Raw genomic sequence first — 23,158 nt, 5'->3', positions numbered from 1 at the left:
TTGTTGCGGTGCGCGGGCTTCTCATTGCAGTGGCTTCTCTTGTTGCGAACTACAGGCTCTAGGCAAGTGGGCTTCAGTAGTTGTGGCACGTGGGCTCAGTAGTTGTGGTGCATGGGCTTAGTTGCTCTGGGCATGTGGGATCTTCCCAGAACAGGGCTTGAACCTGTGTCCCCTGCATTGGCAGGTGGATTCTTAACCACTGTGCCACCGGGGATGTCCCCATGTCTTTTATAACACCTGCCTTACCTTACTGTCCCTGTTGTCACATCCACAGTGATTCCTATTTGTTCCGAGTTAAGGCAGAAATTGCCTAATTGGTCTCTTTGCTTACTGTATTCCCATTCTAATCCATCTTCCCAATTGTTCCTGAAGTTATCTTTCTAAAATGAGGTTTTGATCATATTACTCCCTTACCACAAAACTCTGTCTTCCTATCACCCGAAGATAAAATTCAAAATTTCTTGCTTGGACACATGAAACCCTTGATGTGGTCCGGCCTCAACTCCTGCCACTCTTCCACACACATGTTCCAGCCCCATGGATTTCTGTCTGCTCAAATGTCACTTTGTGAGATTAGCTGCTCTAGCTTCAGTACTCACAGAGCTCTTTGTATATTCTAGTGATGCTTATCTTTTTTTTTTTTTTTAATTTTTATTTATTTATTTATGGCTGTGTTGGGTCTTCGTTTCTGTGTGAGGGCTTTCTCTAGTTGTGGCAAGTGGAGGCTACTCTTCATCGCGGTGCGCGGGCCTCTCACTATTGCGGCCTCTCTTGTTGCGGAGCACAGGCTCCAGAGGCGCAGGCTCAGTAATTGTGGCTCACAGGCCTAGTTGCTCCGCGGCATGTGGGATCTTCCCAGACCAGGGCTCGAACCCGTGTCCCCTGCATTGGCAGGCAGATTCTCAACCACTGCGCCACCAGGGAAACCCCAGTGATGCTTATCTTAAAAGCTACAAACACTAAATAATATTTCACCGACTTTTTTTTTTTTTTAATGTTTATTTGGCCGCACCGGTCTTAGCTGGGGCATGAGAGATCTAGTTCCTTGATCAGGGATCGAACCCAGACCCCCTGCACTGGAAGTGTGGAGTCTTAACCACTGGACCACCAGAGAAGTCCCAGCATTTCACTGATTTTAAAATGTACATTGCTTTCTCTTTTAACATCTTGAAAACTGGAATTCAACCTTCAATAGTTGCATCTTATAATGCTGTCACCAGAAGGCAGTTGTGATGTAGCTGTCATAGCCTGTACATGCACAAACTTCATGATTATTCTTGGTGGCACAATGAGGCAATTGCAAACCTTACACATTTTAGTCAACTAAACGTTTAAAGAGAGGACATAAATCCTATTTGTGGCCTGAAAACCTTTCACTGACACCTTCTAGTTGGATCAAGAAAGCACCAGAATCAAAACTTGTGGAATGGAAGCCAATGGTTTAGAAGAAAATACTGAGGACAATAGTGGAGTATTCTTTTAAAACATGTTGTATCACTAATGCTCCTGGTTGGTAGAATTCAGTACAGTATGGAAAAATTCTAATTGATAAGAAAGCAATATGTCTTAGTTTATTTACTTTTAATTTTCTTGTTGTACCGTTCGGCTTGTGGGATCTTAGTTCCCCAACAAGGGATCGAACCTGGGGCCCTGAAGTGAAAGCGCCCAGTCCTAACCACTGGACCGCCAGGGAATTCCCATGTTGTAGTTTAATTAGCAGCATTTTTTTTTCTTTCAGTGCCCCAAAGTAATGGCATTTCTTAGAACCCGTGGTGTCTCAGAATTGATAAAATATGGTATCTTATCTTGCATTTTCAAAACAATCTTCTAAGACAGGTCTGGTTGTATCATGCCTGGGGTCTGCTGACATCATAAGAGTGTATTCTCACTATTTTTCTGTCTTCTTTCCATTAAACTATAAACTCTCTATGGCTTACCATAGTGATAGGGTTTCAATAGTGCCTGTCACATAGTAGGTGGGCTATTAATAGTTGTTTAAATAATTACTGCTATGTTCATGCTCCTTTGATAGAGAAACTGTTCCACTTTGGTTCTAATTCTCAATTTGGATATGTTCATGTTCAGTACTCATCTTGAATCGCCTAAGACTTCAACTATTACTGTGAAATGCTGCTCGTTGGAAAGGTCTAATTTCTTGTTAATAGTAGTCCCTAGTAGTATTTTTTTCTGAGGATTGACATTATATAATTGGTATTATATAATAAATTAGGAGGACCAAAATTAAATTTCCATATATATTATTTGAATATTTTCTGCTGCATAATTTCACATCTAATTTTTTATGCGTATTACTTCATTTTTTTTTGATGTTCTCGACCTCTCAACATCACTATTGTGATTTCAAAGAGTAAAACAGAGAGCTGAGGAAATGAATGGTAAGACAGCCAAAAGAAACTTTGTTAGGTTACATGTGAGGAACATTAAGTTCATCTGATTATTCTTTTCAGATGGTACAACCAGATACCATAAGCCAAGTCATTGGCACGTACTTATTTTTAAACCGTGTTACCCTGCTTAGTTTAAAATAATTTAAAAGGGCTCTGGTTGGCTCCTACAAATGAATATAATTCATCAGTTCTTAATTGTTAGAATAGCTCCATTTCAACAATTTAGGCTATTGTTTAAGCCAGAGTCACCATTCTTTCAGAGGGTTTTGTATAATTAATTCATTCCCTTTTAAATCGGAGCCATAGCATTTGGGCAGCATTCCTTTAAAAACAGCAGCAAAGAGCATGTTTTCTCCCACATACTTCTTCCCACCAATGTCCTCCCAGAAAAGTCTTCTCTAATCCCTTAGACTGCAACAGCACAGGGCTTAGCACACCCTACTCCAACTAGTTTTCCCTCTAACATTGCAAGAGTTCAGTTTCTTCAGTTGAGTCTGATGAAATAGTTGGCTTGCATTTGGGGGCCATGTTTTAGAAAAATAAGCCTGCATATAACCAGGATCTTTCTGGAATCACATTCTAGAATCACAGAGATTGAGTGAAGAAGAGATTCATGTTTCCCATCTTGTGCTTCCTGCAAGGCCAAAGCTCACTGAGGGGAACAGTGGGAGTCTCTGGCATTATTTTGTTTTCTCTTTTTCCTTTTTGTCAAATATAGTTGAATTCAAGCAATTTAAATATGCATGTGATGGAACTCCACTGTTATCTATATTGGTGTCACATTTATAGTTTTTTTCCCTTTTAGTTTGCAGATTTATTTTAGGAGTTTTAAGAAATGTAATTCACTCTAAGGGTATGTGAATTTTTAAAGTTATTTACTGAGTACTACTAGATGCTAGACACATATTCTTATACTTTAAGCATATAGCTCTTAATCAGCATTATTTAAGATTCACCTGAATAGCTTTTTAAAAAATGAGAGGTGGAGGGCCCACCCCAATTCTACTGTATCACTTTCCTCTGGGTTTGGGGATCTGGTACATTCATTATTATTTTTAAGCTCTATTGATAATGCTGATGTACATCTCCTGGCCCAGAACCACTAATTTAAGCCATCACCAACTAATAGCTTAATTGCCAACCAGAGTCACTAAGAATAAACCTGGCCTATTTCACAATTTTGTCTAGGGACCACTCGTCAATGCTTCCTGGTTTTGGACTGCCTCTTGATTTGCTGCCTATGTATGTCCTGATTTTTTTCCTGTTCTGCCTTGGGGCCTTGCCTTCCAGCACTTCTGGGCCTCTGAACTGGAAACCTGGCCTTTGATCTCAGGTGCCACCACAAGCATAGGTTCTGGTTATATGCTCCAGGTTGGCTTCTTGGACTTGGCTCTCCTGATCTTTGCATCTAATCCTGGCTCTACCATACACCTCCACTTACGACCCTAGTGCAACGATCTGCCAACTCCATGGAGTCAGGGAAGAAAGACCATGGTGGCTCCGCTGGAAATGATTTCAAGTAACGGCAATAGGTAAGGTCATTATTAATGCATGTTCATCTACCTTACTTGTCTAGTTCGATTCCCTTCAAACACTGCTTTGTACTCAGCACCCTAATTAAAAACTCCAATTTATATGAAAAAAAATTCTTAGCCTGGAATAAAGGCCCTCTACCATCCAGACCTGACCTACCTTTCTGAATCTTATACTGTTCTTCATGTACCTGGTGCTCCAGCCTAGCTGAACTTGATTGTTCCCCAGGAAGCCATTGGCAATGCTGTGCTAACTTCCTTTCTTTACGACATCTTCAACGTCTAGAAGGAGTTTTCACCAGCAGCTTCTTTTCCTTTACCCACATACCCAAATCCTACCGATCTTTTAAAGCAGTGTTTCTCAAACCTGAGAAACGTAGAGGAAATTATGATCCTAGAAAATACATTTTCTGAAAGGCAGGAGTCCACAGAACAGTTTGAAAAAGCGCTGATAGAGAAATCTGAGGACCAACTCTATGAAAATCTTTCAGTTGCAAATTATCACTTTGAAAGAAAAAATTTGTCTTTATAACTAATAAAACAATTTGTATATTGTCATTAAAATGAAAACAAAAAACAGTATCAAAGAACTCTAATTCTTATCTCCAGGGTCTAGGATCCCAGTTTGAGAAACATTGCTTTAAGGCACCACTTAAACCTACTGACCCTGGAAAATTTGTTCTTTCATTACCCTAGGGAAATAAATTTTTCTCTTTTCTGAATTATTTAGTATCTAATCATTTTCTACTCTGTAGTAGCTAATAATATGTAGGCAATATTCTTCTAGCAAAACCACAAACTCTTTGAAGGCAGGGACAATATTTTAACCATTTTTTAACTCCACTGGTCCTAAGCAAGTATTGGATGTAAGCTCGCTACTCCACTTTTAGAAGTCCAAATCTCTTAAAAGTATTTTACTCTTCTATGGCACATACAGAACGCCATATTACTGAATAGCCCTACTATAAATTAACAAAAATTCAGAGGTTGTCTTAATTAGGAAAAGTCCGAGTTATAAAATTCAAAATTTAAAAAAAGTGCCACAAAACATGTCTGTTCTGTGTTAATGGTAATAGGAACAACTTCTTTGAGTGACCAGTAGGGAAATAATTAAGAATTTCAGGATAAACAATCGAAATGCTAGGCTAATAGGAGAGGCCCTCTAAATCTCTACACAGTCTTATACAGGTCGTATGTCCCTAATTCAACTTGTATTTTAGGCAATGTCTTTAAGTTTTCAACTAGTATATTTGAGGCAACTTTTCCTCCGACATAACTTAGGAGAGGAATCATTATGCCATCAAGCCTGATGACAGGGGCTGGTTTTATCCGAGAACGTCTGCCTTCAGGCAGTATTTGGATCGAATCTGAGACAGCATAGAGTGCAAGGAAAGAGCACTGGCAGGGCTATGGAGAACCCATGCTATGTGTCACCTGGGCAAGCCAAGTCAGTCTGTTCATCTAAAAACAAGAGTAATGGACGCTGCTTTTCTAAGGCCCCTTTTAGCTCTGAGATTGATATTCTGTGGCCCTAAGTAAACATGGCTTGTGAGAGGTTATTTCTTTGGGTAGGACGGGTTATTTTTCCCCGAGTATAAAAGGGGCAATAAACTGTTTATCGATATTTGAGTCTTCCCCCGCTGCCCTTTTAGGGCTGAGTTCGGAAAAAAAGGGTTTGTTCCCTTTCTGGTGGGTCCTCCAACGAGAGGGCTCCTGGCTAGGTCCAGCCCTCACCCTCGGTCGCTGCCCAAGGCCGAGCGAGGCTGCGGACGAGGATCGCCCCTCGTCCCCACTCCCCTACGGGAGTGGAGTGACTCGCGGAGACGATTAGTCCCTGGTCATAAACAACCTCTCACTTCCCTTCCCCCGCCCCGGGCCCGCCCGCGCTGGGGCCGGCCCTCCGAGGCCCAAGGAACCTCCTCCGACGACCGCGGGCCCCGAGCCCTCATCCGGAGGATGACCGCCGGCCTGCCCCGACTCCTAACCGGGCGTTGGATCACTCTACTCATCCCCTCGTCACTCGCCCATTGGGGAAGGGGTTCGCTACAGCGACCTCGAAACAGGAGCTGAGGCCAGCCTCCATTTCCCATCCTCCGACCCCTATCACCTCCAACAGCCAAGGAGAGGCCGAGGGGCCTCACGCGCAGACTCACGGCCGCGGCCCCCGCCCCCATACCGCCGTCCTTCCGCGGGCTGTCCCCGCCCCTTCCCGGAGCCCGCCTCCGCGTCTGCCGGCCCGCCTGCTCGCCCCTCGCGCTCGCTCTCGCGCGCACCCGACGCTCCGCCTCCGCGCGTGCTCCAAAACTGTTCCCGGAGCCAGCCTCCAAGCTTCCCCCGCCCCTGAGCTGTTTGAATATGCTAATAAGAGGCCAGGGATCAGCCAATACATTAGCGGGGCGGTGCATCACGTGGCTAGAGGACGTGTCAGGGGGCGGAGCCTCTGCAGCCCCTGCCCGAGTTAAAACCGGAGTGTGAGAGAGAAAAGCGCTTCAGTAGCGAGAGGGGCTGAGAAAGTGGTGACACCGCCGGGGTGCGGAGGGAGTCCCTGAAACTTCTCCCAACAGCCCCAGGGCCAATCTCCCCTCAGCCCACTCCCCTCTTCGCCAGCTCCCAGGTCCCCACTCCCTGCACCGGGGGTGGGGTTGGGAGCCAGGCCCGTCTCCCGCTGGGACACACACAGGGGCCGGGAGCGGGGACGGGACCCCCGAGGCGGGGGGGACGGACCGACAGACAGACGGCCGGGCGCCCGCCCCAGCGGGCAGGCAGGCAGGAGGAGGCGGAGGCGGGGGTACGACTGGGAGGACTGGGTCTGGGGAGTTTCCTCTCAACTATCGGGGGAGAAACTCCCCGCAGCCGGAGGAAAGACCCAGACCGTGTTTTCCTCCCGGGGGCCGCGCTCCCCCGCCCCGCGTAGCGGCGGTCGCCGCTGCCGCCACCTGTGCCTCCACCTCTACCATCTCCTCTTTCTCCACCACCTCGGGCCCCGGTGTCCCCGGCCAGCACTATGCCCATCTTACTGTTCCTGATAGACACGTCTGCCTCTATGAACCAGCGCAGCCATCTGGGCACCACCTACCTGGACACGGCCAAAGGCGCGGTAGAGACCTTCATGAAGGTACCGACTGACCGAGCCCGGGCGGCGACCCCGGTCCGGCGGCCTGGGCCGGTGGGACAGCGCGCTAGGTGAACTTCGCAAGTCCCGCTCACTTCTGCTTTCCACCAGTATCTTTGCATCCCCGAATTCTGGGTATGAGGCTGGGGAGTACGCTTCCCGGGGAAGTTATAAAGTACGAAGGCTGGTAGCTGCCGAAAGCTGTAGAGCCAGCAGGTTTATTCTTGGCCTCCTTTGGAAGAGAGTTTCCTCAGCAGTGATGCGTTATTGACACGTTACTCAAAACCGTGCAGCAAAGTGAAGCAGCTCCTTGGTGAACGGCAGATTGTAACGGCCGTCCGTGTGCACATGGCTTTGAAAGATGAAAAAAAATTCTTACGTTTTTCTTTTCAGGCCGGATGGAAAGAAAACCATGCAACGTTTATGAATGAACTGAAAAACCTTCAGGCTGAAGGACTTACGACTCTTGGCCAATCCCTAAGGACAGCTTTTGATTTATTAAATTTAAATAGATTAGTAACTGGCATAGACAACTATGGGCAGGTAGGTTGACTATTAAGGTGGAAAAACAGTTGATTTTTCTTTTTGTGGAAAAACAGTCCAGTCCCGAAACTGTATAACGTGAAATACAAGTGTAAAACATTTCAGATTAAAATCCAGTATGCACATAATACAAAAGTGAAACAATGACCACACTGTATATGGTTTTATAGCCCTCATTTTTTTTCTTTTCTTAAAATGTATTTGTGTTCAGAATTCGAATCTGAATTCTTTGCTATGAAGTTGGCATAAATTTAGTTTTAACCTTAAAGTTCACTCAGGAAATAAACGGGAAAACATCCTGCCTCACCACACTCAGTTTCTCTGGTAGTCTGTCCACAGGCAATTGTGCAACTCTTGCAATGACTGACAGACACTAGTTGATTAGTGGTCTTAAAATGTTAGAGGAAATTATTCTATTTGTTGTATCAGGGTTTAATTTAACCATATTATATAGCTCTGAAAGGTAAGAAGGTTTTCATTGTAGTGCACTAACTGGCTGAGTACATTAAGATTTCTCAGCTTTTGAGGTGTGTCCAGTAAGGCACTACGCAGGAAGAATTCTGAAGCCATTCTTGAATTAAATGACAGGTCCAGAGTTTTGTTTTTAAACTCCAAACCCTTGGAAAAGAGGCTGTTTAAAAATATGAAAGAACCCTTCCTTTCTCCCTTAACTCTCCCAGTTCCTCTATTGCACTTGCTGTTATCTCTTTGAAGATGAGACAAGACCATTAAATCACATGATGGTTCACTATGGGATAATGCAAGGTGGTCCATTATAACACTTCTTGAGATAACTGGCCTGGGAAGTAAAAGATACTGAAGAATGTGTAATGTTACACATAACAAAGGAATATTAAATCCAAGGAGTTCAGTTCCTATGTTGTGCAAAGCACTATTACCACAGTGATACTTTTAGGCACACATTTTGTTCTTGTTCCCAAGTTCCATGAGCCACAGTTTTCAGGAGTTTCACAAATTTCAGGGAAATTCTTCCCACAACTACAGCTTTTGGTTTCTTTATATAGAAAGAAGCAGAATTGTTCCCTTGTTTTAGAAATGTTTATGCTTTAGTTTTTAAGGGTAACTTTTCAGTGCCTGAACATCTTTGGCTTTGGAAAATGGTTGAATGTAGTTCTGTTGCATTTAAAGTATATGTTGCAACTTGGAGTCACTTTGTTTCTATCTTTATGGAATTACGGAATTGCATTTCATGTATTTTCTCACACATTAATCTTTTTCTGTTTCCCCTTTCATGCTGCTTTATTTTTCAGCTTTTAGTAAGTTGGGCAGATTTGCCATGAACTTTTCAGTTTGTTTCTTTAAAATAATGGATTTATTTCCCTTTCATTTTCCTTTGTTATCTGTAGCACTGTGCAGTCTTATTGCTTAAGGTTTTGATCTAAACTTTGAGTTCAAAGACAGATGAAACTTGCCATTATTCAGTTATCCTTATTTCCTTATTATTGGATATACTAACTGTTATTATTTGGTTGTCAGGTTGTCAGTGTATAGCAGAACTACTAATTTCCTGATCTTCTGCATCACATTTCATAAGTGGGAAAGGCATTTAGACACGTTTACCTTCTACCTCCTATTAAAAATATGGCTTAGGTGTTTCCTTAGAAAAAACTGATTGTCATGGAGAGGCTGAGGACATTTGTAATTTAAACCCGTTTTTTCCTTTTCCCAGTTGCCATCTTCCACCAGAGGATGCTTAAGTTCTTGTCTATAAAGCTCACAAAAAGTTTGAGGTTGAAGGTGGTCCTGCTGTGCTCTTACCACTTTGACCAAGAGAAGAGCCTGGAGATAGGATGTTTTTGTATGTTAAGATTTATTAATTCAACAGAGGGGAGAGATTATGCCTTTCAGTTATTTTGATGAATAAGCAAGGATGCAAGGAGTAATATCCTGAATTGGCACATGAAAATGATACTAGCATTAAAATAACTAAGGAAGCCACAATTTTCCAAATGAAAATGACAATGATTGAGTCTAATGATTGTGATTCTCATGATTAATTAGAAGAAAACATCTTCCCAGAAGACATTTTTCATCATAAGATTTTTTTCTTGCTGATTTAAATATACATTTTGTATTCAAAAAAGGATAAATTATCAAGAATTTTGGATGTCTCAAATATTTAATATTGAATATAGTTCATGTATTTTCTTCGTAAGGTTATCTGCCTATTTTTTGTGGAGTACCAGTATTCTGTAACCTCAGTGTTTCTTGTAAATACTTCCCGTTTCATGCTCTATATTAGGATCTTCAGAGCCCACAGTACTAAATGCTTTTATATAATCTCAGTAGTTGAAGGAAATGAGAAAAGGTGAGCTAGATGAAAGGGCATATTGATTTTATAGAACATCTAAAAACCTTTATATGTTTCAGAATAGTTTTTCTTAAACACTTAAATGGGGTTTATATATATATGTATCTGTATATTTATATAGATATTTCCACACGTGTTCCCATTACCCACATACATGCACATATGTGGTTTCCATAATCAATTCCAAGAGTATTTTTAATATCTATATCTATATTGCATAAGTTTAGTTGACATACCTACAAATAAAACATCTTTGAGATATTCGCTAGGATACTAAGAACTTGCAGGGCATCAGTAAGGTTAAAGTAGCTGAGAAAAAAATGATTCTTGGTGAATGTTTTCTCAAGCACTTTGGATATCTCACCAAGTTCCTTGCATATAGAAGTCCTTATAAATACTTAATTTGGATAATCAGTACCATTTGCTGATACTTGTACAATCATGGAACAATGTAGTCAATCTTTTCTTTATAAATTATAGTAACAACTTACTAAATTGCTTATCCTTGCAGCTAAATTTGATAGATTTTTTTTTCCGCATGTATTCACCAGAGTTTCAAATAATGCTGATCTTTTGAGAGCCACTGAAAATTTGAACCTGCCTATCTAAAGTTTGGACATGTATAAAGTTTTAGAGGTCTGATTAAAGTTTCCTATGTAGATCGGTTTATTTTTCATACTTTTCCAAGTTCTATTTTCTGTCAATGTTTTCAACATTGTTTATTATTATTTTTTTAAGTTAGGTTCCAGTTAGGTTTAGCTGCTAAATATTACTCTGGCCTGCAGTTCATCATTTTTGTCACTGGACTGATTCCACACTCCTACTACTGAATGTACTAGTACTGATGCAGTTGTTCTAGGACTTAGAATGGTACCTGACCTACTACTGTATGCCTTTGGTGAAGACAGTCCTTGAGTAATACCATAAAAGGAAGTATAATATGTGTTTAATTTTTAGAGGGTTTTCTATTCCAAGTGTTTACCTCATTGAAAAATGGTGGCTTTCAGACACCATCAAATTGAATGAATCTTAGGGAGAATAATGTTAGCCAGTTTTATTCTTCAGCATAAAGAGCTATTTGTGAACTTAGCAGATAATTCAGGTAGATTTCTAATAATACGGCTTTTTTCCCTTTACCAAAGCAGCAGTACCCATTTAGTTCTCAGGTAGTACATAATAAAGGCTTCTCTTTTAATGTTGGTAGGTGAAGTAATGAAAACTTGATTCCCATTTGGGTTTTTGGTTTCCTTTAGGCTATCAAGAAATATGTAAACAATAGTTTGGTATTTATTGACCTATAGATATCTTTTCAAAGGAAAGTAGATTATTATACTTGAACATTCTGTGCTGAATATGAACTGGAGACATTTTTTAAGTCTCTGAACTTTTTTTTCTAATTTTTAAATTGTGGTAAAAAACACATAACATCAAATTTACCATCCTAACCATTTTTAAATGTACAGTTCAGTAGTGTTAAGTATATTCACATTATTGTGCAACCAATTTCCAGAACATTTTCATCTTTCAAAACTAAAAGTCCTTTCAAAACAATATCTCCTCATTTCCCCCTAACCCCAGCCCCTGGCAATCAAAGAGCAGCACCATTCTACTTTCTGTTTCTATGAATTTGACTACTCTAGAGATGCCACCTATAAATGGAATCATACAGTATTTGTCTTTTTGTGACTGGCTTATTTTACTTAGCATAATGTCCTCAAGGTTCATACATGTAGTATGTGTTGGGATTTCATTTCTTTTTATGGCTAAAATAATATTCCATTGTACATGTATACCACATTTAAAAATTTTTTTTGCATATACCACATTTTGCCTACCCATTAATCTGTTGTTGGACACTTTGGTTGCTTCCACCTCCTGGCTGTTGTGAATAATGCTGCTATGAACATGGGGTAAATGTCTCCTGAGATCCTGCTTTCAGCTCTTTTGGATATATACCCTGAAGTGGAATTGCTAGATTGTATGGTAATTCTATTTAAAAAAATTTAAGGAAGTGCCATATTGTTCTCCATAAAGTTTGCACTATTTTATATTCCCACCAATAATACACAAGAATTTCAATTTCTGCACATCCTTGATAACACTATTTTCCTTTTTCTAATATTACTATTTTATATTCCCACCAATAATACACAAGAATTTCAATTTCTGCACATCCTGGATAACACTATTTTCCTTTTTCTAATATTACCCATCCTAATGGATTTGAAGTGATATCTCATTGGTTTATTTGCATTTACCTAGTTATTATTTATATTGCACATCTCTTCATATGCTGGGTGGACTTTTGTATACTGGCTTTGGAGAAACGTCCAAGACCTTTGCTTATTTTTTGTTATTTTTTTCCGTTGTTGGTAGGAGTTCTTTAAATATTTTGGATATTAACCCCTTATCAGATGTGCAATTTGCAGATTTTTCTCCCATTCCATGGTCTGCCTTTTCACTCTGTTGATTGTCCTTTGTATAGAAGTTTAAATTGTTGATGTATTCCAATATATCTATTTTTTATTTTGCTGCCTTTGCTTTTAGTGTTATATCCAAGCAATCATTGCCAAATCCTATGTATTGATGCTTTCCCCCTATATTTTCTTTCAGGAGTTTTAGCTTTATGTCTTATATTTACGTCTTTAATCCATTTTGAGTTAATTTTGGTATATGGTGTAGAATGAAGTAAGCTTCATTCTTTTGCATGTGGACATCCAGTATTTCCAACACCATTTGTTGAAGAGACTGTCCTTTTCCCTTTGAAAGGTCTTGGCGAGCGCCTGAACTTAAGGCTCCTGAAATTATTTTCGGTAATTATTGATGGATAGGGGACTCTATAGTCAAACTTGCTTAAATGTTTTATCTCCATCTTTAATTGTGTAAAAGAAGAGCAATGGCTAGGAATGTGAAAATTGCATTCCAATTCTGACCTTGACATTGAATTACTATGACACATTGGGCAGTCACTTTACTGCGCTGTGCCTCTGCTTCTTTGTTTCCCAAATTGCCAGTAATGAAGCCATTAATACCCTTAGAGAATCGATGAGAGTCTGAAATGGGATGGTATATTAAAATGTAATTTAAAAATTATGAAGTGCTCAATAGACACAAAGCATACTTTTTCTCCCCTCCATAGATAATTCACTTCTGGTTTTCTCTTATTTTTCACCTTTGAATTTGAAATTAGTTATAAAAATCTAGTGATATTTAAAGCTGATTATTATTACATGCTTTGAAATCTGTTAGTAGCATATTAAGTATATATATATTTTTCTCAGGGGTGGGCTTTATATTGCTTCCTGGGGAAGCAGTGTGAAAGGTAAATATAACTTGATCAAAGTTGTCTTAGTGGCAGTTGATAAGCATGGGATAAAGTACAAGGATGGTATTTTAAAAAAAACAATGTTAAATGAAAACTGGATGAATATCAATTAGCAGATAAGTCAAAGTCATTCTTTCATAGGAATACAAGTTAGAAAAGGAACCCTTAGAAAACAAAAGCACATGTTTTAGGATTCTTTCAAATAGGGAGCTCCCCCTAATGCGTTTAAGATGAGATTTACACAAGTTTAATATGCAAGGAACTTCTGAGGAGCACATCTATTAGGTAGATCAAGGGATGTTTTAATAAGAAGGTTTGACCGAGCTCAAAGTAGTATAACATGGCTATGATTTATTTCCTATTGTCAGCATTAATTTAATTTATTATTTATTTATTTATTTTTACATCTTTATTGGAGTGTAATTGCTTTACAATGGTGTGTTAGTTTCGGCTTTATAACAAAGTGAATCAGCTATACGTATACATATATCCCCATATCTCCTCCCTCCTGCATCTCCCTCCCACCCTCCCTATCCCACCCCTCTTAGGTGGTCACATAGCACTGAGCTCATCTCCCTGGTGCTATGCGGCTGCTTCCCACTAGCTATCTGTTTTACATTTGGTAGTGTTGGGCCTTTTGTGTTTCCATATACATTGTACAATTTTTTGTTCTAGTTCTGTGAAAAATGCCATTGGTAGTTGATAGGGATTGCATTGAATCTGTAGATTGGTTTGGGTAGTATAGTCATTTTCGCAGTGTTGATTCTTCCAATCCAGTAACATGGTATATCTCTCCATCTGTTTGTATCATCTTTAATTTCTTTCATCAGCGTCTTATAGTTTTCTGCGTAGAGGTCTTTTGTCTCCTTAGGTAGGTTTATTCCTAGGTATTTTATTCTTTTTGTTGCAGTGGTAAATGGGAGTGTTTCCTTAATTTCTCTTTCAGGTTTTTCATCATTAGTGTATAGGAATGCAGGAGATTTCTGTGCATTAATTTTGTATCCTGCTACTCTACCAAATTCATTGATTAGCTCTAGTAGTTTTCTGGTAGCATCTTTAGGATCCTGTATGTATAGTATTGTGTCATCTGTGAGCATTAGTTTTAAAGATGGTAATTTAAATGACAAATTTCAAGACCCAGGTTTTATTTTCTTTGAAAATACTTGCTATAATTTATCTTCATAATTTTATACTCTAAATCTGTTTTCTAAAGGATCAAAAAACCACCCTGGTGTGTTTTTTTAAAAAGAGAATGAAAAAGAATATCCTAAAGACATCAATTGCATTCTTAATTAGAAATTATTGAAAATAAATCAGAAGTACAAAAGGTAAATAACACGTTCCATTTCTTCAAAGAAATTTTTATTTTCCCTTTATGCAGAAGAATGTCAATAATTATGTATTAAACTGTACAGCTGAAAATTTAAAAGCCAGGAACAAATATTTGAATGAAAGAATTTCACTTATTCATTTATTTTCAATTGATTTAAGGTCATTTATGGTCAGAATTAGCTAAAAGTATCGTTCAGCCATGTTTGTGTTATGGATTTCTCCAAGGAGATCATATAATATTTTATAACTTGAAATTTTTCTAAATATTTAAAATTATTTTTAGTCATCATAATCCTTCACTCAAATTTATACTCTTATAAGTAAAATCATCTTGGTGGGTTTCTTTTCTTTGGTTGGTCAGTGCTCACGTACACCAGCCCTGTTTTCTTTCATTTTATTTTATTTTATTTTTTAATTCTTATTTTGTTTTTTTGACTGGGGCACTTGGCTTGCGGGATCTTAGTTCCCCGACCAGATACTGAACCCAGGCCCTTGGCAGTGAAAGTGCAGAGTCCTAACCACTGAACTGCCAGGGAACTCCCTGTTTCCTTTCATTTTAAATAAGTAATTTCTTTATACAAACTTAATTTTCGTTTAGCCCTATTATTAATCTGTTTAATTTAAGCATGGTCCGAAACCATAAAGTACTGAGTTTTTTGGGTTTTGTTTTTGTCTTTATTCCCTGATCCCTCTTCTTTCCCCCCAACCTTTTCTGTTGAGATATACCTTAAATGCACATATTCTAATTATGAAGCTTAGTAAAATTTTAAATACACTCTTGGAAAAAAAACTGAACTTTTTGTATCTACTGACAGAACTTTTCAGCAGACTTTTTGTAAATATTATTATGGTTATTGTTTCCCAGGGCTTTATAATTGAAAGTGATGTTAGATTCCATCTTCCTCATTGTATTAATGTAGAAAGTAAGGCCCAGAAAAGTTATAATGCTGAATTTCTTCACATTATGAAAAATTTGAAAAGAGAGCAATTGGTTATGAAACAGTCATGCAGATTTTATTAATAATTTGTATTTTATTTAAGAGCAAATTTTATTGGAAGGTATAGCCAGTAGATCTGAGTCCCTCTGGGTGGGGGTGTATCAGTAGCTCTCCAATGAAATGTGTGTCCTTTCAGTTCCTCTGTGAGAAGCAGGCGTTTCATTTTGTCATTGTGTTACACTTAGCTTTTCTTGTAACACCTGTTAAAATACAGTTTTTTACATTCAGTTGGATTTTCTTCCCACTCCCTCCTTCCCTCCCCAACTCCTTGGAAAAAAAAAAAAAAAAAGTGTGAACATGGGGGATAGTTGCCAGGATTTTATACCATTCTTTTTTTTTTAATACCATTCTTAATTTAAGGCCTGGATGCTAATATGTATGTGTGTGTGTGTGTGTGTATATATATATATATATATATATATATATATACACACACACAGACACATAGTGTTTGATTTCATATTCATAGTTTATTTAACGTTTCTGATGTAGTTAATACAGGACTATTAACCTAGTCTGTTAATTAGTTGACTTTTCCCATGTAGTGTGCCAGTATTACTGCTATAATTATAAGTTTTTACCTGGACAGCTTTGTAATTAGTTAACTATCAATTAGTTTCCTTTGACGTAAGATACTTTTGAAAATCTCTAAGCATTGTTGTTAAGATTCAGAAAAATCTGTTTGGCTCTATGAATTCCTAGTCCACCCATGGGTTCCTGGCAAGTCATGTAATCTCTCAGCCTCAGTTTCCCCATTAGGAAAATAGAATGAAATAATCTATCTTGCAGGATTGTGGTAAAAATTGAGTGATATATGGTATAATTTGTTATTGTAATACACGTATTACCATTTTTGTGAATTTCCTTTTATTTAAATTTTAAAAATTGGAATTGTGGGTAGAGTATTTTATCCAGCTTTTTAAAGAACAAGAATTGTGGTGATAGGGAAAGAATGGCTTCATTAGAACTGGCTGTGCCTGGCTCTGGGGCTACTAGCTTATGTTGTATTGACTGACAAGTCCCTTAACCTCACTGAGCCTCAAATTTCTCATCCACAAAATGGTGGTAATACCAATCTTGAAAAAGTTTTTAAGGATTGGAAATATTTTTTTTTTTTTTTGCGGTACGCGGGCCTCTCACTGTTGTGGCCTCTCCCGCTGTGGAGCACAGGCTCCAGATGCGCAGGATCAGCGGCCATGGCTCATGGGCCCAGCCACTCCGCAGCACGAACCCGTGTCCCCTGCATCGGCAGGCAGACTCAAAATCACTGCGCCACCAGGGAAGCCCTGGAAATAATTTTGTTAATCATCTAGCACAGTGCCTGCTTGGAAAAGGTTTATAATCTGAAACCTTTGAGAAAAAAAAAGTTTTTTCATAACCTAATATGTATACATCACAAGAAGCTAGAATTAGCTGTCCAGCAGTTTCAGCTAAAGTAAATTTTCTTGCCATAGAGAACATAATGGTTTTTGGCTTTGAATTGAAGCTCTGTAGATTACTCCAAAAATACTTTTTCCCCTTGGAGTTACAAAAGTCTTTTCCCCCACATCTCTAATTCTTATTCAGAAATGGTTTAATAACAGTGAGTACTTCAAACAAACAAACATGTTTTTGATTTTCAAAGCAAGAAAGGTTTCAAGCTTCTTTGAGGAAATTTAGATCTCGGCCCATTTTTAGGGCTTTGTAACGGTATATTTTAGAATTCAGGTTGCTGATGATTAGGATGGGTTGGAGGATGTCATTGTGCAGAAGAAAGGTCAAATGTAAAAGGTATGATCAATTTTATTGTTTGTAATGTAGATTTATGTGGGAAAAGAACATAATAGGATGACCCTAGGAAGGATTATTTTATGTGATGATACTTCTCTTTTAGGGCCTATGTGATTTGAAATTTGATTATTGGTATATTGAGAGATAGTTGTACCTCAAAAGTATTTTAACTTAAAAATCTTATAATTAAGAGGATTAGTTTTAATCAGAGGACCAATTTATCAGCCTAGTGATGACTTAGCAAAACTTATTCTAGGTCCTACATACGCTTGCCTTTTTTATCTTTGCCTTAAAAGGAAATGACGTTTTAACATTTTCCATCTATTAGTTTTGCTCAGAGAAGCTGGGGAACATGTGAAGGTCCTTGGGAGGATTATATCATCTAAAAAACTTTATTATAGAAAGGAAAACAGTTCTGAGTATGTGAGAAAAAGTAATTGTAGCATTAGCTTATTAGGTAATGTAATTTGCAACTAGTCATTGACAGGATTGATGCTGGCATGTTGAAGGAAAACTCTCACTTTGTCTTCAAGCTGGTGAACCTAGTTAGATATTAGGAAACATCAACAAAGTCTGCTTATTCTGGAGTGCAGACACTGGAGGCATCCAAACAACTATTCTGAAAGGATTAAAAACAATTGATTATTTTTAATCACAGAAATTGAAGATGATTGAGTATGCAGTGCTCTGTGAAAGGTTAGACTGCAAACCACAGTGGATGATGTTACAAAGCCTGGGTCCCTAAGATAATGACAGATAATAGTACTTTTGGATTATTAGGAATAAGCAAAGTGATGTTTTTGTGGCCTCTGATGTAATGCTTGAGTTGTGATGGTTCCTGATCATTTATGTACTTTGGAAGGTAATAACTAATGTAGAATTTTGAATTTTTGTTGTACATTTTAAATTGTCAATCCCATTTCTCAAACCAGTATGTTAGAAGAAATACCCAAGTAATTGCATTCAGAAAATTGGGTCTAAATCAAATAGTAGAAAGAGTAAGAGATCTTTACATCTAAGTTTTATTGTTAATCAAGAAGGGATAATATCTAATCCCAAACAAGATTATATTTAATGTAAATCCTAATGTAAAAAAGAGTTACCTTGTCATGTTCTTAGAGCTTCCATTTCAGTGAGCTATAGTATCAATCAAAAACATGTAGTGATCTGTGCAGGCACCCACCCATCCATATGTGACATCTGCTTTTTCATGAGGTTCATTTCTAACTTAAAACCTTGGTGGATTTGTATGTATAGATAGGAAGGCTTGTACAAATTTGTTTTTAACAGTAGAACCCAAATATTATGTGGTTAGTTTTTTGTTTCCCAAATGTGTCATCTATTTTGAAAAATTTAAATCTATAAACACTTGGGAAGGTGCTTAGCATGAGCATCAGTAAATGTTTGAATCAGAATTTATTTAGCAAGAATGAATTTCTAGAAACTCTTTACTCAAGTTCATATACCTGTATAATGGATTTGGAGAAATTTAAATATTTCCTCCTAAAAAAACTTACTGAAATTGGGTTACCACAAATTCTTTCCTAGAAAACGAAAATTCCATATATACATTTTTTTTTTACAAAGCAGGGCCCCTTAAAACTAAATCTCGCGTTTTGATTTATCCAATTAACTTATTTTGAGGTTGACCTTAAGCCATAGCATATGGGAAATAATAGACTATTAGTTTTTCCAAGTGCTTATCATGAATTATTTTTCTTTATGAAGTTTAATACTTTATTGCTAACTTTACTGATATGCAGTATTTATTAGGCAGTTCTTCATTTTCAATAGTAGTCTTAAAGATACTTAGGTAGAATTCTGTGGTTGAATTCCATCTTTTTTGTAGGATAGCTGTGGTATGTGTGAATGATTCTTTTGAGAGCATATTCATAGTGTGGATGTTTAGAAGGAAGTAATGATAATGGTTAAAGATGTGATTTAATCAGACTTTTGCAAAAGTAATATCTGTAGGTTTGGTGTAGTCAACAACCCAAGGAGGTGATTATTTTTGATAGAATAGGCAGATCTGTATGAGGTTTTTTTTTTTGAGGTTAAATTAATTTGCAGCATTATTGCTGTATAACTTTACCTATCTTTGAAAGTGTGTTTTCATCTTGGCTTTTATTTTTTTACTTTTTCTGTTATGGTTCTAACATGTTTTTTTTAAATTATTTTATTTTTTTGGCTGTGTCGCGCAGCTTGTGGTATCTTAGTTGCCTGACAAGGGATCAAACCTGGGCCCTCGTCGGTGAGAGCACAGAGCCCTAACCATTGGACTGCCGGGGAATTCCCTAACATGTTTATTATTACATGCTTTGCTGGAATTAAGTTAATACCACATAATCCATTTAGTATAATGGATGTATTAGGTTCTTTATCCAGAATGTTAGTATTTCTTAAGTAAAATTATATTTCTTACACCTTCATTACTCTTTTTATGCCAGTATAAACACTGTTTGCCTGCTACTATGTATTAAATAATGCCAAAACCAAGTATTTATTTGTTAGAGTAATCTTATCCAAATTTTAGACTCCAGTTCAGATGTAAAACTCAAAATTCTATGAAATTATTTAAATATTTAAATATATTTAATTTATATTACTTTCCTTTGATGTGCTCATTGTTAGTCTTATCAGTCATTGAGTTTAACATTCATCTTTTTCACAAAGTCAAGCTAGTAATTCTTCAGTTCTTACAGTGAATATTTTTTACATTACTACCACAGCTGACCCTTCCTTGAATGACACATGGGGAATTTTTTCTTGCATACTACAGTACTACACAGTCGGGGGGCTGATTGAATCCGAGGTTGCGGAATCACAGATATGAAGGTCCGACTATAAAGTTATATGTGTATTTTTGACTGTGCAAGGGTCAGCGCCCCTCAACCCCTTGCGTTCAAGGATCAGCTGTATTTAGTTTATTATTTAAATCAAATCCTAGGATATTGCTCCTTACTCATTATGTTAAAATAAATATATGAGATTCCCTCCGACTTTTGCTCTAGTCTTATTACATCTGTTTCTAATGCTTTTTTTTTTTTGCGGTACGCGGGCCTGTCACTGTTGTTGCCTCTCCCGTTGCGGAGCACAGGCTCCGGACGCGCAAGCTCAGCGGCCATGGCTCACGGGACGAGCCGCTCCGCGGCACGTGGGATCCTCCCGGACCGGGGCACAAACCCGTGTCCCCTGCATCGGCAGGCGGACTCTCAACCACTGTGCCACCAGGGAAGCCCTAATGCTATTTTTTAAAAAATAAGGAATTAAATAGATAAAGGAACTGTATTGGTACACAAGTGTATAATGGCATTACTTGAAACTAAAAATATATTTCTTTTAATGGGGAATTTTAACATGTTTTTCTTTAGTTTATACTTTAATGTATTCTAAGTACTAGGTTTCTATACACTAGGAGATTTTTTTTAAAGTTTTATTTTTGGATACTAAGCACATTTTAATTTTGAAGAGTACTTGTTTTGAATATGTAATAAATGCACGTGGTTAAAAAGTTAAAGCATTAGAGAAAGTTATACAGTTGCTCACTTCAGTTCTTCAGAGGCAACCATGATTAATCAGTTTATAGTGTGTATCCTTCAGAAATCTTTTGTATGTAGTCGAAGGTATTATTTTAAAAGCAGTGATTTCTTTTTTTTTTGCTTTTTTAGCAAAAACATTTTTTAAATTTTATTTATTTATACAGCAGGTTCTTATTAGTTATCCATTTTATACATATTAGTGTATATATGTCAATCCCAATCTCCCAGTTCATCACACCACCACCCAAAGCACTAATTTCTTAAGATGAATATCTGAGTTTTTACATCAAAAGACTTATTTATGCTGCACCACTTGGGATCTTGACTCTAAAAGTAATCTTGCTGAATTTGAAAACAAACATAAAACTTGTAATTCTGGCCTTGGAATATTGATTTTAATGTAAGCCTGTTGGGCCTTTACTGACTTAAATAATAATTATATTTTGTTTGGAATGTGTAATTAACGAGTTGTGCATTCATCTCTGTAATATAATGAACCCCCCCACCCTTTTTTAAAAAAAAGCTAAGCAATATTAATGACAGTTATTGAATAGAAAATATAACTTGCACATAAAAACTATGATTTCATAGGTCTTATTGCTAGAGTTTGAGGCTAAAATAAAAAAAAGGAACTGATATAAAGAAAAATATTAAGAATGTAAATATTAGTGCAGGTAATAAGTAGATACTGAAAAAATTCTGGTTGTGGTATTCAAATGTCTGAAGTTTGAGCAATACTGAACTAAAGAATGTTATTCTGGTTGACTTGTGTTGCAAAGTATGTATTAAAAGCCTATTTTCTCAATTCTGTATAGTTGTAGAAGTGTTTATTAGTATTATGACTAATAAGGCTTTGGATGTGAATTGCAATCTAATACTTTTAGAAATAAGCTTAAAGTAGAAGAATATGTTTAATATTGATGTTTCTGTATTATATTTTTTTATAGAATCTGATTTTTGACAAATTATAAAGGGAAATGTCAGAAAAAGTTTCTAAATGAATATGAGCTGGTTTATCATATTTTAGAACATATATTGTTACCTCTTTATTATCTATGGTAATAGAGAAAAATAAGGTAGATAATGCAGGACTCTTTTCATATTTTCAGTATTTATATAGATTTTACAGTGATGTAAATAAAGGGAACCTAAAGCTCTAGTCTTGAACTTACTTACAAAATTTTTAGCAGCAATCCTGCTAGGTACTTATCCCGTATATGCATGAGAACCTTTAGTGATGTAGTACTTATTTCTCAGGGCTGCCCTTTCCATTTCCTTACATTTTTGCTTGTTGTCACTGTAATTTACTTGAAAAGGAAGTCTTTTTTTTTTTTTTTTTTTTTTTTTTTTTTTTTTTGTGGTACGCGGGCCTCTCGCTGTTGTGGCCTCTCCCGTTGCGGAGCACAGGCTCCGGATGCGCAGGCTCAGCGGCCATGGCTCACGGGCCCAGCCACTCCGCGGCATGTGGGATCTTCCCGGACCGGGGAATGAACCCGTGTCCCCTGCATCGGCAGGCGGACTCTCAACCACTGTGCCACCAGGGAAGCCCGAAAAGGAAGTTTTAGATTGAAAAAAAGCACGTGCTATTTCTGGAAGTTTTTGATTTTCTGCTAGGTAATATACTTTTAGCCTGGACGTATCATGTTGTACATCTTAACATCTTTTTGGTTGATTTCTGTTGGCCATAGCTTTCCTGGCACATAGCAAAATAGCTAGCCGGTAATAGATGTGGGTTAGCCGAAGATGCTGTCACAGGAGCGAGCCAGAGAGTGGATCTTTGGTGTACATTTTCCCTGCCCTGGGAAAAGTGTAGCATAGACAGGCACTTGGCTGTCTTTCTGGGATTTGTTTAAAGCAGTGATAATCATGGTGGAGCATGGTGGCACGGAAAGAAAACTTGAGGCCTGTGGTCCTGCAGCAGAGGTAGCCACTAAAAGGTCTGCTGAATGCTCAGGGCTGCCTTCCTTTCGCTTCAGAAGATAATAAAGACATGTTTAAGGGTACAGTAAAATTCCTGTGCCTCTTCCCCCGACATTTTAAATTTCTTGGGTAAAACTAAAACTGCTGATTCTGAGAACCAGGTTAGTTTATATTTGAAGGTAAATTAGCCTTGATTTTATGTTTTCAAAACTATTTTTGCTAAATAACTTGTTTTAACATTTTCAAAAGCATTTCCTTTGCAAAAATGAAATAGGTTTTAGTGGATAAGACCTACTTACTTTAATTATTTTCTTTAAATTTTCTTATTGAGATTTTATGCCTTAATT

The 23,158-nt window shown here is 37.8% G+C and overlaps 1 protein-coding gene across 1 annotated transcript in view; it reads left to right on the top strand.

Moving 5' to 3' along the window:
- Positions 1-6,451: 6,451 nt before the first annotated feature.
- Positions 6,452-23,158, top strand: part of INTS6 (integrator complex subunit 6) — a 90,622-nt gene continuing 73,915 nt past the window's right edge. The window contains exons 1-2 of the mRNA XM_024755417.1: positions 6,452-7,088; positions 7,377-7,595. Coding sequence (XP_024611185.1) covers positions 6,945-7,088; positions 7,377-7,595 — 363 coding nt within the window. The 5' untranslated portion in view covers positions 6,452-6,944. The remainder of the gene's footprint in view (positions 7,089-7,376; positions 7,596-23,158) is intronic.

This window comes from Neophocaena asiaeorientalis, unplaced genomic scaffold (assembly GCF_003031525.2).
Source record: "Neophocaena asiaeorientalis asiaeorientalis breed wild unplaced genomic scaffold, Neophocaena_asiaeorientalis_V1.1 scaffold59, whole genome shotgun sequence".
Lineage (NCBI taxonomy): Eukaryota > Metazoa > Chordata > Mammalia > Artiodactyla > Phocoenidae > Neophocaena > Neophocaena asiaeorientalis.
Note: the sequence above shows the minus strand (reverse complement) of the source record. Positions and strands in the feature narration are given on the sequence as shown.